We start from the raw sequence: 15500 nt of genomic DNA, 5'->3' as shown, positions 1-15500 counted from the left end.
GCCCTGTTATTGTTTAGCCTTGTAGACAACGATTTTAAGTTGCGGTTAAATTTTTCTATAGTTTTCACAATCAAGCTTTCGGTTACATAAACGACAAGGGTTTCAAATAAACTATATATGTAGATAAAGGTTTAAGAACAACTTTATTTCTCATAAAGAATTAGATGATCATTTCTCATAGAAAATATTGATATAAAACCTACAAATGTAAAATCAAATGTGGAACAATAAAACGCCAATATCTTTCAAGTTCAACAGTGTCAATGATGACACAAAGATAATAAACGAAACACTTTTGAAGATGGCCTTATAACACTCAGCAATTGCTTCGATACCATGTCATAATAACAACCCACACAGTATGTAAAAGCCTAGTGGTTTTTTAATACCGATGGTAACACTGTTAACTGTTATATACTTGTAATTTATTATATAGTTTTAAGCTCTAGCCCGTTATGGTAACCTCCCAACAAACAAGCTACTCTTATAAAATTATATGTTTAAGGTCTTATTTCTTATAGTTGCTTTAAAATCGCTTTCATTATGTCAATGTTCCTTATTATGGCACAATATAAGAAGATTTGGCTAATATTACCTTTACTCTTATAATTTGGTTGGGTTAACCATAACAAGTCCAAATTACATGATTATAATAAGGATTGAAAATGTGTTATTCTCATAAGCGCATTTACAATGCTTTTAAGCCTTATAATATTCAAAACCCTATAAAAGCTTTTCATTTGGCTAACTGTTCTTATAATAGTAATGCATAAGCTAACTATGATACTTTTAAACTCATAGGAGCATTTCATAAGATGTCTACCCAACAAACAATATTCTGCATTTTATATGGTCTTTACAAGAATGAACGCAATCCATAATCACTTACATAGTCAATAAATACTTATACTTATAGTCATAAACCCGATACCAACAAATCACTCGAGGGTTCCGTCAATGATTTTATGGAAGATGACAATGAAGTACAGGAAATCAGTCAAGAAGAATATAACGGTGGTGGTAGTGAAGAAGACATAAATTTTCAACTAAATTTGAGTTGAATAAGATGGATATCGGTGGTGATGTCAAAAACTGGGCAGTAAAAAATAATATTTCACAATGGCTTTGAGTGATCTATTAAAAATATTACAATCTATTTATTTACACTTTTTTTTTTAATTAGCCTATGCTGTCCCACTGCGTACACTTACCTATTAATAATTATTTTTCATTGCTAGGTATTGAAATTTTTTATTACTATTAAGAAATGTGTAATAAAATTATGGATTACAATATTCACATTCATCTTCAATAAAGATCATAAATCAAATACTCTTTACAATTTTGACAAAACAAGAAAGTGAATAGTAGCAAAACTTCTATTTTTTACGACCAATCACAAAGTGTGAAGGTATGTTTGACAAAGTCTGATATTTGCAATGAAAACATTTTCTTCGTACGATAAAATGTGTCAAATTCCATGGCCATCTCTTGTTTTGGACAGTGAGATCTCCGAAAATACGACCATTGTGCTAATACCTAAAATGTAATATAGCTAATATTAATACAGCTACGGAATGATGAAAGGAACCCTAACGGTAGATAAAATGGCGATAGCAGATGGAATAAATGTTGCCATTACAGAGCTTATAATCTTATAGATTTCTAATAGACGTTGTGAGAATGCTATTACCCTTGTAAAAGCGTTATAAAAAACATGCCTTAATAATTATTCACATTTTTACGTCAAAACTACTCAAATTCAAGGGCGTGTTGATATAATTACACTTTTTGTACCACATTTTATCATACGTTTGAATTCCCACACAGTTTTCTCAATAAACAAACACAATATACTCTCGGATTCAGGTACACTAAAAAAAAATGAAATTAATAATGGTTCTTGTTTTCTTTAAAATACTCGTTGACGCTGCCAAACTGTGAAAAATCACTCAACAAAACACTTGTTGCAGAATCTCAAACACTGATTTTAAGGCGAATAGCTTTAAAATAGAATTTGTCTTGCCGCTATAAGTTTTACTCCCTTGTTGCTCGCCATTATAAAACATTTATAAGGTTGGTTGGCTTTTTAAGAGCAAATCCTTTTGCTTTTATTAGTTTGACTCCCTTATCGCTTGCTATAATAAAGTACATATAAGAAAAAGAAGCTGACAATAAAGCAAATATAAGGGGGGTTTGAGGTTATTCTTCTTGTAATTTGTGCCCAAACGCACCCTTATTAGCGTTAATACGGCTCTTATAAGAAATTTATTTTTGGCATTTTTAGCCACTATGAGAGGATTTTTTGTTTGTTGGGCTGGAACTCAGAGCCACCTGCAAGTGCGATATTCCTTGAATTGCACCGTTTTGACGCGCACCTGATGAGGCTCTACTAGAAAAGATGAGTAGTCAAGGAGTAGATAAGGAAAGATGATCATCATTTAGTAAAATCGATTGATTGATTTTGTTCTCCATGGGCGCTCCTTTATAATTCCTTGAAGCGCAGCTATTAGCAGCGCTCCCGACTACAATTGTCACTAAAAGGTGCGCTCCGAGGAATATCTCCTACAAGCAACATAACGCAACAAATTCCATAATTCTATTGTTCACATAGAAATTCTTCAGCGACCATCAGGAAGAATTTACGCGGATTCTTACATCCGCAATCATTGGAAGTTGTTTATTATAAAAACACATTACAGAACATATTGTGTCACCTGAATGATTTTCTTTCAGCTTATAAGGGAATGTGGGCAATTGAATCAAAAATCTTAAGAATGTAGTAAATGTGGAAACAATTATGGACTTTGCCAACCAAAGCACACATGCATAGCAGGCGGATAAGGGGACAAGGTCATCATCATCTCCCGAGACTTTTCCAACTACTTATTTATGTTGGGTTCGGCTTCCAGTATAACCGGATGCGGCTGAGTCCCAATATTTTACAAGGAGCGACTGCCTATCTTACCTGCTCAACATAGTTACCCGGGCAACCCAATGTCCCCAAAGGTTATACTGGTGTCAGACTTACTGGCTTCTGACTACCCGTATAAGATAAAACATAAAAAAAATAAAATAAATTAAACTATAGAAAGAGTAGCAAAACAAAAGCGGTTCAATCTATAAAAAACAAAATGGGAGCACCCATTCTACCATGAGCGCATAGCACTTTCAGTTTCAAAATATAGTGAGCAGTAATAATAGGTAACTGCAGTCACAATACCTACGTATTATCTTGGACAAGGTCTAGTTTCTCAGTATTGTTAAGATTGAGAAAACTGTTTTTACAGTACAGAAAAGTGTTTACAGTGGATCCAGTAAATCCAGGAAATAAATTTCTATTGTCATCTTAATACTTCTCTAATAGATATTCCATAATAAAGGTATGTTATTTGTGTCAATGAATTGTACTATTGTACTATGCAAATGAAATCAAACGAACACCAATCAATATTTTCAGGTTTATCAGTTGTTCTTTTAAATGATAAATTACCAATTGCCTTGTGCTATCAGTCGCGAAAATAACGTTGACAAATCATCATCGTCTATTATATTTTTGATATAAATTATTTTTTTTACTAAACTCTCTGCCCTAATTTATTGCAAGCGGAAACTTAGGTATATAAAACATGAAAAACGAAAAATAATAAATTAAGACAAATACATTCTTAAACAAAATATAAATTGGTTTCTAAATAACAAACGTTTAAAGATGTCTTTATAAATTTAATTGTACCAAAAATATCAAACAAACACAATCTATTGTCACGAAAATTGGAAAACCATTGAGAATGAAAAGCTGAGCTCATCATAACACTAGACGTGATATGATTGCCTTTCTGTACGCCGATATGTAGAGTAGTGCGGTATTTAACAACAAACGGCCGATACGCGCGACCACTTTCCGACCGGGCAGCCGTCCGAGCGCATTTGCCATCCATGTCTCTTTAGAAAAAAAAGTTCGTATCATAATTATAATTATTTACTAATCATTACATAAAACCTTATATTACAAGTGATATTACACCTTCGCATAAAAAGTCCGTGCAATTAAAAATAAAACTCATTTCGATTTTCGAATTTCGCGCGCAAATTGTGACACGCTAATGCTATGCAAAGGAGGTTCAATTATCGAGTGTAATCAATGGTGGAGTAAGGTTTTTCTTTTTTAACCGATGGTTTGTTCAAATTATAGGGTTTCATTGCTGCGCTTGCGTGGACAGTGGATTGTAACGGCGGATATGAAGACAGACTGCATTTGAAGTTGTCGTCGAAGCAAGATGCGGTGACATGTTGAAGGTGTTGTGACTTAGAACTCAGTGATCGTGAATATTGGTGATTAGTGAAGGGACACTTTTGGAACTCTGTGAAGTGATACTTTGAAACAAGATGTTTTTCTTAAAGGTGAGTGTATACAAGAAAATAAAAATCTAACCAATACCCAAACTTTAACCTAATAATTTATCTTTGGCATGATTAACTGTAATGGAAATAGCACAATGTCAGTCTAAATATAAATTAAATTATAATATATAAAAATATGAAATATAAGTAGGTACTCACTCACTGTTATTTTAAAATTACCGCTAAGATAAAACCTAACCACTAACCTGTAGCTGAAAATCTATTTAACATGCTTTATATTCCCCGTATCATACTCGTCAGGACATGGGAAAATATGCACTACTATAGCCCATACCGGGATAAAATATAGCCTATGTTATTCGGGGAGGGTATAGCTTCCAACAGTGAAAAAAGGTTGTAATCGATCCAGTAGTTTTTGTTTATCCATTACAAAGAAAAAAAAACCTCTTTGTAGCATTATTGTGGATGAATAAAAAGTCCTCAAAATATGCAGCATACCAAAATAACCGCTGTAAACGAAGCATAATATGTATATTATTCGATGTCTATACATAACCTTTTCATGTAGGTAACTAAGGTAATAATATTCATCATCATCTCATGACATAATTCGGCGATAAACAAACAACAAACGACGGTCTTACATTGATAGCCTTGTTCGATTGTTTTTAATCTAAACATTATGCATGTCAAATGTTTTGAGTTTTTGACACTTGGCACAATAGCCTATTTGTTAATCAATAACAAACATTACTGTGATCATCCAAATCTTCGATAATAGGTTAGATGACAACAAGATAAAATAATAACATGATAACTACATGAGAATATAGTTCTTATGTCTGTTGATACAAGGTTGTAGTGACAGGAGTAGGCTACAAAGTTTGCTTTTCAGATGGATCAGGACTTGTTATCGTAGTAAGGGACACTGTTTAAGTTTATTTCAAAACAGTTAGTTCCAAATCATTCAAATTATTTCAAGGACATTAAAATAAATCTGGAAAATATAATGCCCTAACTATTGATACTGGAAACCGCATACCGATATGTAATTTAGCTTAGCAAGCGGATTTAAAGTTTTAAGTCATTAGTATTCAACAGCCCAATTCGCGAGGAATTTAATTAATTTAAGTACAGGTTTCTTTCTCTGTGATCACAGTTTTTGCATGATGTTCTAGGAAGTAAGTATCGCAAGAGAAAGCTACTTGTTGTTACTTGGAAATCATTTTATTCCAAGCACAGGTGAACATTACTGGGTGGCCTGGCCATTTAAATGTCATAAAGTGATTCATTTCAACTTCCATTATAATGGAACTGTCAAATGATGCGAAATGGAGATCAACCAAATAGAATCGGAGTTATGATGACGACTGAAAATAAAATAAGAATTGAAGTAGATAGAGAAAATATTTATTTAATTTACATCACTTCTATTATACTCGTTTGTATAGCATTTTCCAGATCAGAAATATAATTCTTGGCGCATTTCAAAAAGCATCATATAAGAGTGAATTAAAATTTCTAAAAGGGGTAAGAGCCTTTAGGTAAATTACAAAATACTGAACCAAACACTAACAACGCAATAGATTATAAGGAAATTGACGAGCTATCGAATTTTGACCGCATATTAAGTTGGTGTAGAGATCTTATCTGTAACATCTCACGTTTAGAAAAGTTCAACATCGGACAAAGACTGTCGCTCATCGAAAATTGTTGCAACATTTAAGGTACAATGACATTTTAGCTTATGGAATACAAGTTTTTTCACAAGTTCAAGTCAATAGCTTAAAATCCTATTCCGTCTTCTAGTTACAGGAACAGACAGACATGTTTAAACTTTTTATAAACTTATGTAAAAAATTGTATTAACAGACAGATTTCTAAATCTTTTAATTCCGCTACCTTTTATGTTCGTTAAATTTTGTAATGTGTCTGAAGATGAGATTGTGGAAATTAAACATCCTGCCTTCTAATTTTTTGATGGCACAACTCACAACCTCGTTTAGAAAGATCTTTGATAAAATAATTTGATAAGTGGATACATTGCGGTTTCCTTTCGCTTACAACTTAAAGCTGTCTACTTGGATACATACGCCGAAACGCTATAGATATAGTGTTAAGTCGTAGAATGACAAAATTAAGCACTTCCATTCATATTTTTTGAAATAGCTTACACCGAATGCAGTTTTGACTATACACCACTATTTTTTAATTAGTACACAAAAAAATGGGGCTCTATCTGTACCCGTTACTGATCATATTTGTGTAATCAAAAATAAAAAAAACGAAATCATAAAATTGTCCAGAAAAAATTGTCTTATTTGGTAAATTCATAATTGAATCAAGGGGGCAAGTTCGAGCGAGAGCACGCGAATTCGAGAGAGTTTTTGAAACTTTGCATAGATAATACTAAGAACTTTTTAAATAAGCCCTTTAAGTATTTGCACTAATTAAAAAATAGTGGTGTATAACAACTTTACAGCTACGTAAAAATGTGGGCGGTCTCATTGACTGAATTTGTAAAATAACTTCGATATGGAACCCACAACCAAACCATGTTTGGCATATTTTAATTTCCAGTTAATTGCCATTAATTATTGTTTTAACGGAAAGGTAAAGATTTAAAACAAATAAGTAAATTAGGCAACGTTTACTTAATTGTTGCGCATCTGTCTGGGTGTTGAGCCAATGCAATTATCTCACCCACAAGCCATAAAAATACATATATAAAATAGTTCTGCTTAGTGGTCAAATAGTGTGATGAAACAGCTCCTTTCCCTCCTACTACTTGTCCCTGAAAACATCCTAATATTATTTCGAGTTGATCAGATATCTAGCTGTTGTAACACATGTATTTATTAAGACATATACATACATATAGGTATATAGATATAGATAGAAAAGATGCATGTATGGCGATAAAGCTAATTCTTCCGCACTCAGCTACAATACGGACTAAATCAGTTACAGCCTTTTTATCGTCCCACTGCTGGGCACAGGCCTCCTCTCACGGCCTGCCGGGGCTACGGGTTGTTCGAAAGAGATACCGCGGCCCTAGCACATAAAAAGGCCTACGACGGAACACGACGGTTTTTAGTCAGTAAGAGTCTGACACTCCCTCACCGCTGCTAACCCACAGCGGGAGGGGTCATTTGATGATTTTTAACGTCGTTAAAAAAAAGGCCTCCTCTCACGCGGAGAAGGATTAAACGAGATGATTAATACGGACTAAATGAGTAACATATTTTTCACAGCACTTTATTCAGTGTGAGCTGACTTTACCAGAAACTTTACCACTTTACCAGAAACTGCATTATGCATTTTCATATTAAACCGAGATACTTTAACTTGCTAAATAATAAATGCCACATTTGGACTCAAAATATTACGTACGACACTCACTGATTACAGAGTTTTTGCTCAAATTATCTTGATGAGCATTTTACGTAATTTTGAAGAAAGTTCGCAAGACATTATGTTGTGTGCAAGTGGTGCAATATATCACTTGTTTTACTTTTATGTCTGGGTCACAAGAACAACTAAGGTTTATTATGAAGTATCAAAACTTTGATTAAAGTCTGTAAAGCTACCAACTATTGTTGCCGAAAGGTCAATGAACTGGTGCTTAAATATTTTACTGGTGAGATACATACCTCCCCACTCAGAGACATTTAATGATTACTTAAGTCACTCCTTAGTGACGGAACGACATACAAATCCTTCACTAAGGAATGGCTTAAGTAACCATTTATGGCCTTACTACAAAAACTTTAAACCCTGTTTTACACTTGTCTAATAAAATTTTGGCTGCAAAATGAACCGTATGTCAACGTCATAATTTGTCATTTTTTTAGACAAGGCATAAACTGACGTTTAAAAGTTTTTGTGGTAAGACGGTAAATGTCTCTGAGTGGGGAGGATAGACATAAAATATTGTGTTCTAGCTTTCGCACGGTTTTGTCCGCTTCCTGAGGCAACTACTTCCCGAATCTGGATAAAAGTCGTCTTTTTTTTGCATTTTAACACACTTAGATACGAAAGACAAGTTTAAGAATACACTTTTGAATGTGCGAAGCAAGGTACATTTACGGCCGTTTCTAATGTAATTTGGCAATTACCATTCAAGGGACATAATGGTGCGTGTGAATGCTAGCCTTAAACTTGAATGAATCAAATGTAGTTGCCAAAAAAGTAGATTCACACTTTCTTTAACATGCATATTACTATTGGACAGCTTTCCGATTACAAAAGATTTTAAAATGTAAATGTTACAAAAATCACGTGTTTAAGAACGCTGATTACGAATCTCATCTACTTAGGCAATGGTTAGATTTAGTTTAAAGTTTTGTTTAAAGTCTTTAATTATTATTATTTTTTTTAAATTGATGTTTTAATACTCGATGTTAATTAAATATTCTTATTTGAATAATATGCAAGAGTGAAATGAAGAAAGTGTATCGTTTACATATGCATGCGGGTAATGCAGTTAAGACCGCGATCAAGGTTCATATTGAAACTTATAACGGGCTTGTTAATTGCATTCACTTCAAATCAAACGTAATTGCAAACTTTACCTATGTACGTGAATTTATGCACTTCCTTTCATTAAGAGGACGAATTGGAATTTTTGGCGCCAAGGATGTCAATTTTTCTCAGTAAATACAAAACGGATCAAAATACAACTTGGTTACCTGAAAGTTCATGATATAAGCCTTATTTTGTTAGTTGTAGAAACATGATTAGGTAACTTTTATAACAGAGAAAAATATATCAAACATACCTCTTTTTAAAAAGAGATTCACATATTATGGGCAAACGGGACCGATTTAAGCCTCTTAACTTTTTTAGTAGTTGAGTATATACATACTCTTTAAAATGGTAGTAGGAATTTTTATTAAATTATCATTTCTAAATATTAAAATTACAAAACCATTTTGTCGCTTACGACTTTTAGTTATAAGCTAGCGCGCGTATTGTTATCCTCGCCCCGCTCAGACGCTCCGACCCCTTTTGGCGCCTTAGATGCGCGTGCCGGTTATGGAATTATTGTTGACCACTTCCTCGCCTTAACACCATAATGCCATTTCCAGCTACTTATAGTGTTCTTGGATCAAAAAATCCTAGGACAGCGTTTAATCTGAACATTTTGTAGACATTAGGTCATCACTCAAATAATACCTAGCTGGGCCTTCTACCTACTCTAGTCTATATGAAAACGTGTTTAAATAATCTTTATTTATTAACCACCTAATCTTCAGGCATGCTAGGTATCTCAACGTATAACACAATCACGCATAACATTCTCATAGATGTAATCATGAAGAATTGAATAAGACATAATTATTATATAATAGACATATTACCGCCCACGAAAGTATTTCTATGTGTCTAGATCGGTCTAGGTTTCAAAATCGTTGGCGAAACTTGAATTCGAATTATTGGTTGACTTTTGTGATGCAAGCTTTCGTGTAGATATTAAATTATATTGAAGTAAAAAGATGATTACTTTTAATAACTAAACATATTTATGTAATAATTAAAATAATTGTACATAAATAAATGAAAGTGACTATAGCATCTTCTTTCTTCACAGTATATATTTTATTGATCACTTACTCATTTATATGTACAACTTAATATACTACCTATATGAGTAAAGACTCACTACCCGGAGCATTAAGTTATACATTTCGAATATAATCCGAGCCTTTGTTTCGATTTAAATCTAACCTAATCCTAGTTCATTAATACGTGCTTGAGTATAATCCAACATAGTCTTTCATTAACATTAATAATTAGAGCTACGAAACCTAGAGGACTATTTACCAAGGATTAAATAAAATCGGCGCGCTTGTGAGGAATAAAAGGTTCAGTTCATTCCATACTCAGTACTTACCTACTATTGTGTATGATGTGAAATTCAAAAACAAAAGAATTAATTTGCAAGTCTTTGAATGTAAATTAATTTGCTCTGCACTTGTTATGTATGTAGTTGAGCTATTTATCAAGCCAAAAATATACATTGATGTACAAGTTTCTAATGATTATTATAATGTGCAGATAGTATCGTTATAATCAAAGTTAATGTTAGTAATACGTAACATGGCAGGGACGTGGTAACCACAGAAATAACAAGTAAAAGTTTGCATTCCCGTATATCAGCGCGTTGGCAGTTAACCGGTTTCATAATGGGTTCTAGTCTATTTTTTGCCATTCACCTGTTTGGCGTAATGCAGGGCGCGGGCGGCGGGCACGCCTCTTCACGCCATCTCGAGCGGCCGCCTCGGACGTCCACCTCATATCAACTCACTATTCCACTTTTACTTTCAGGTAGCCACCATTTTCCTCGCTGTCCTCGCCGTGGGAGCTGAGAAGAAAATCGAGTTGCAAGACATTGAAGAAGATAATTTGAGGAGTGAACTTAGATCTGATCAAGAAAAAGAATATGACAAATCTGATCCACAACATTCTGGACCCGCAACTGGACCAGAATTCAATTCCTTAGACTTTATGAAGAGCGGTCTCTTAAAATTATTTCAAAATACACAGCCTAAACCACCTGAGCCACCTCAGCCACAACGGTACGTTCACCAATACGCTGTGACGGAGCAGCCAGAGCGACACGCGCCGGCTGGAGGTAAAGCACACCTCGCATCAGGGGCTGCACAGCACGCCATGGTTGGATACCTGTCAAACATGCCTATGCAGATATATCTAGTCCCTCAGTATGATCAAAATCAACACTCAAACTCTCACCAAGCAGTTTACCAACCACCTAGCGCACCTGCTACAGCTAGCAACTATATCCCGGTACAGAATTACTTGGGGCCCAGAGGGAAGCCGGTTGAATTCCTTCCACCTCAGCAGCCTGTAACGTATGTGTATCATCCTACACCGACCGCTCACCCAACTCTGCCTACTGTAACGCCAGTCATCACCTACCAGTTGCCTGTTTATAATGTCAACCCCAGACTACATGTACCAGGAAGCCCTAAGCCTTATTACTCAAATCCAGAATATACTGATACGAACGCCGTCGACGAGCTTTCAGAACAAGAGCCAAAACGGTACAGTACTCAAACTGAAATACCTTATATACCTACACTTTCTGAATTCCCACGTCACTATAATTCTCGTGCGCCTATAAGAGAGCAGTTTAGACATCCTGGGGTACCTGAACTTCCTCGTCCTAATCCGTTATTGTATAACGCTCCTCCGCCACATCTCTCGAATATACCGCGTACATTACCGGTACTGCACAGACCTTTGCCAAAGCCAGAGTACCAAGACGGCGAATTACTTTATAATACGTTACATCCACGACCTAGCAATAACCCTCCTTTCAAAAGACGTCCTGCATCTTTGCTCGACTCTTACATTCCATCCAAACTTCAGGTTGAATATCTAAAAAGAGGTTTAGCTAAGGACCCTTCAGCTTTGTTTGATGCATTGAGTCTTGGTCGATTACCCCATACGATCCCACGACATGTCGAACGAGGTTTTCTTCCGAATCAGATGTACTCCACAGCAGCTGGTGGCGTCACCTTTGGACACTATAAAAGGAATCCAAAAGTAGAGAAATTCCCACATAAATGACCTTATGACTGATGCACTACTACCTACATGTCGCTTTAACGTAATTTAATTAAAAAGATGAAGTAGGGTTCATGTTTTTGAATTGGAGTAACAAAATCTTCCCATGGTAATGTACAATAATAAATGTGACTGTATAATATTAGGATTTAAGTATTTCATACATATTTGATAAGTTATGTAAACAACGTGAAATCAAGGTGTATTGTATCGTTTCAATTTACTAATTTGAGTGGTCAGTATTTCGTCATTTCGAATGTATTGTTATTTATAATTAAACTGTTGTTAATTATAGTTTGTTTTATTTGCTATTAATAACTGAAGGACATGGTGTTAATCTTGGGGCTCCGAAATCCTGCTATGTATAAACCTCTAGTTATCTGTTTTGATATGCTTAAAACACGTACACAGTAAAGACTAGACAACAATAAAGGCATTACAGCATCTCATAATTAAAGGCACCCAATTTTAAATTACGAGAATACGTTCTACACTTTCGATGTCCAAAATAATTATTAGTAATGTTGTGTTAACGTTTCATGCTGTCAATTTTTTTGCACATGTAAGTTACGCTTGTCAAAAACTTTCAATGTTACGAGAGCACTTTAGATACCTTTGCCAATTAGCTTTTATAAGTATATGGCTTCAGATCTAAGCCCAAGTACTTGTACACGTAAATCTTTGTGTAATATATTGTGCGGTAAAAATATGGACCAAGATATTTATAAGTTTCTATAAAGTCTTGTTACTGAGAAAGTATAACAAAAGTAGTTCTGGTTTTTAATACATTATAAGTAAAAATGTATAAAGTAAAAGTGTTTAATACTTTAGTGTTTGCTAAAGATGTAAATAAAGTTTTTTTAACAACTGATTATTTAACTCTGCTAGACATTGAAGTGGTTAATCTTTTTGTATGAATCACGAAGAATCAAATCACGATGACACAGGAAATAAATAAGTACTTTGGTATGAATAAAGCCGTATAATATCACACTGAGAAAATGATTAAGTTTGCCTTTGAGAATGACAAATGAAGTTCGAAGGCATAGTGCAACATAGGTTTGCAGGTCAACTAGGCATTCTGCATAGACTGAGATTAATCATAAGATATTATTGTTGCACCAGGCACTTTTGTAATAATTTTATGCGCATCATTTCTAAATGACTAATGGAAGTGCAGGCGTGAAAGGGAAATTGACTTTTGACATACTTGCAGCTAGTTATTGCATGTCTAGATATTTTGAAGGGTGCTTGAATTTGTATATTGTTGGCTGCCGTGTTTATTTGCAGCTGTAAATATATAAGAAATACATATAATCTTCGTTTGAGAAAGTAGTTTGCTAAGAATTAAGCTACATACTTACTTCACAATGGGGTGTCACCGTCTATTGAAATACATAAGGTGGAAAGCGGCCAGACTTCACTATTTAAAGTTAAACCTTCGGAAGGAACAAACTCCTGCTGTTTTGCAATCAACATCAATCTTTTTCCTGCACTCCGTAAGTATTCAACAAACAATTATCATCTCACTTATCATAATATTTATTCAAATGACGAGTTAACATTCATACCTGTATAGATTAAATGGGCAATTAACTCCGTAGTGCTGAACATATCAGGAATCTATGCAAATGCCTCGCGGTAATGAAGCTGTCAGCACATCATGTAACAGAAGCGATAAAACCGTCCAGACGCATCTTACTAGTTAATTAAGTAGTAGTGTAGGGTCAAAAGTCGTGTAGGTAAATGCGGAGGAGTAAAATTACCAGTCACATAGATGAATATTGATCTGCTATTGGCTGAGCTGAGCGTGAATCGCTGGATTATGCTGATGAGTACACTAGTATGTAGTAACAGGCTAATAAGCTTGTAAATAGGAGAATCCTAAAGGGATGTTAGCTTGCGATTAATTTGCACCACGGAAGAAGGAAAAATAGCGGAGATGGCAGATGGCACAAGGAAGGCAGGCCAGGCGCCTTCTTCTGGGTCAAGTAACGTTCGGCTGGCGTGATCAGTTACTAGTACTAATGAAACGTTCGTGTTCTTTGTCTATTTAATCAATCAATCAAAGATTGGTTTTCATTGATTGATGATTTTATTTTGAAATTAATGAGCGGGTTCTATAGAAAGCGTGTAGGAAGGGGCTAGTAACGTTTCTCATCCCCTCAGTGGCGTAGCGTGGGTATCTGCCGCCCGGGGCAGTTGTCGATTTTGCCGCCCCTTCCCATGTAAATTTTTTTAACGAGTGTTACTGGCCGTTTGTCATTTTTAATCGACTTCAAAAAAAGAGTTTCTTTGTATCGACGTTAAAAATCATCAAATGACCCTTCCCGCTGTGGGTTAGCAGCGGTGAGGGAGTGTCAGACTCTTACTGACTAAAAACCGTCGTGTTCCGTCGAAGGCCTTTTATGAACAACCCGCAACCCCGGCAGAAGGGGGAGGTTCTCAAGTAGACTTTTCTTTTACATTTTTGTTACTTGATTTCTTGAAGGTTTTAAAATTCTTTTAGGTACGCAGGCTAGCGAAGTAGGTACCTATAAGTATATATGAAATTGAAATAATTTAAAAAGCGGGGCTACTTTAAACTGTTTAACAAATTAATTTATTTTACGAGACAAACACTTAAACTAGTTGGCACTATACCTAAGCGTGAAATTTGGCTTGTATCTAGGTAGGTTTTGCTTATAGCATTCAAGTTTATCTAAACCAGTGGTTCTTAACCTTTTAGTCATGAGGGACCACTTTAACTAAAGTTTGTCTTGCCGGGGACCACCTCATCGGTTTACCTAAATTAGCACTCTGCTAAACGCATGTCGGCAGTTGTGTAGGTAAGCAAATGCAAATAAAGAAGAACTTGCCTATGTAGTTTCCAAATGTGCGAGCGAAGCGAGCGCGAAATTTTTATCGGACTTAAACCAAATATTACGTAAAATTTAGCCCAAACGTACTTAACGTTTTGTTGACAAATGCAAAATTAAGCGCATACAGTTTCTGAATATGCGAGCAAAGCGAGCGCGAAATTTTAATTATTTTTTATTTAAGACTCAAAACCAAAATTACGTAAAATAAGTATAGTGTCACGTGTGTTTTAAGTAACAAATTTTAACAATAATTAATTTTAAGTTTAAAAAGTTTCAACTTTCTTGTTTAATGTTTTGTTATTGTTAGACAGTTTTATGTAGCGGCGCAGATACTAGTTGCGAACAATTTTTTTTTTAATTGGGTAAATTTTGCCGCCCCCTAAAAGCTGCCGCCCGGGGAATTTGCCCCCCCTGCCCCCCCCCCCACGCTACGCCACTGCATCCCCTGAACACCCGCATTTTGGTGCGCTACTTTTTTGGGAGATCTTGCATGATGACATCTCTGCAAGTGATTTTGTTCCAAACGACACCCAAAAGAAAGTTAAAGAGGCACGAAACGTAGTCGATTCTCATGAATGTCATAAAACAGACAACCTAACGCACATCTGACGATAGTAAGTATTTCTATGTATGGATAAGTAAGAATTACGGAAAGCGACAGTTCCGAGAACTTTTAGTTCA

General features: G+C 35.1%; 1 protein-coding gene across 1 annotated transcript; it reads left to right on the top strand.

Moving 5' to 3' along the window:
- Positions 1–3913: 3913 nt before the first annotated feature.
- Positions 3914–12232, top strand: LOC124636381 (extensin-2-like). Its single transcript, XM_047172455.1, has 3 exons — positions 3914–3959; positions 4196–4404; positions 10696–12232. The coding sequence occupies exons 2-3, from the start codon at positions 4390–4392 to the stop codon at positions 11959–11961; spliced, it is 1281 nt and encodes a 426-aa protein (XP_047028411.1). The 5' UTR covers positions 3914–3959; positions 4196–4389; the 3' UTR covers positions 11962–12232.
- Positions 12233–15500: the final 3268 nt, after the last annotated feature.

This window comes from Helicoverpa zea, chromosome 14, assembly GCF_022581195.2.
Source record: "Helicoverpa zea isolate HzStark_Cry1AcR chromosome 14, ilHelZeax1.1, whole genome shotgun sequence".
Classification (NCBI taxonomy): Eukaryota; Metazoa; Arthropoda; class Insecta; order Lepidoptera; family Noctuidae; genus Helicoverpa; species Helicoverpa zea.
This window is presented reverse-complemented; position numbering and strand designations above follow the sequence as displayed.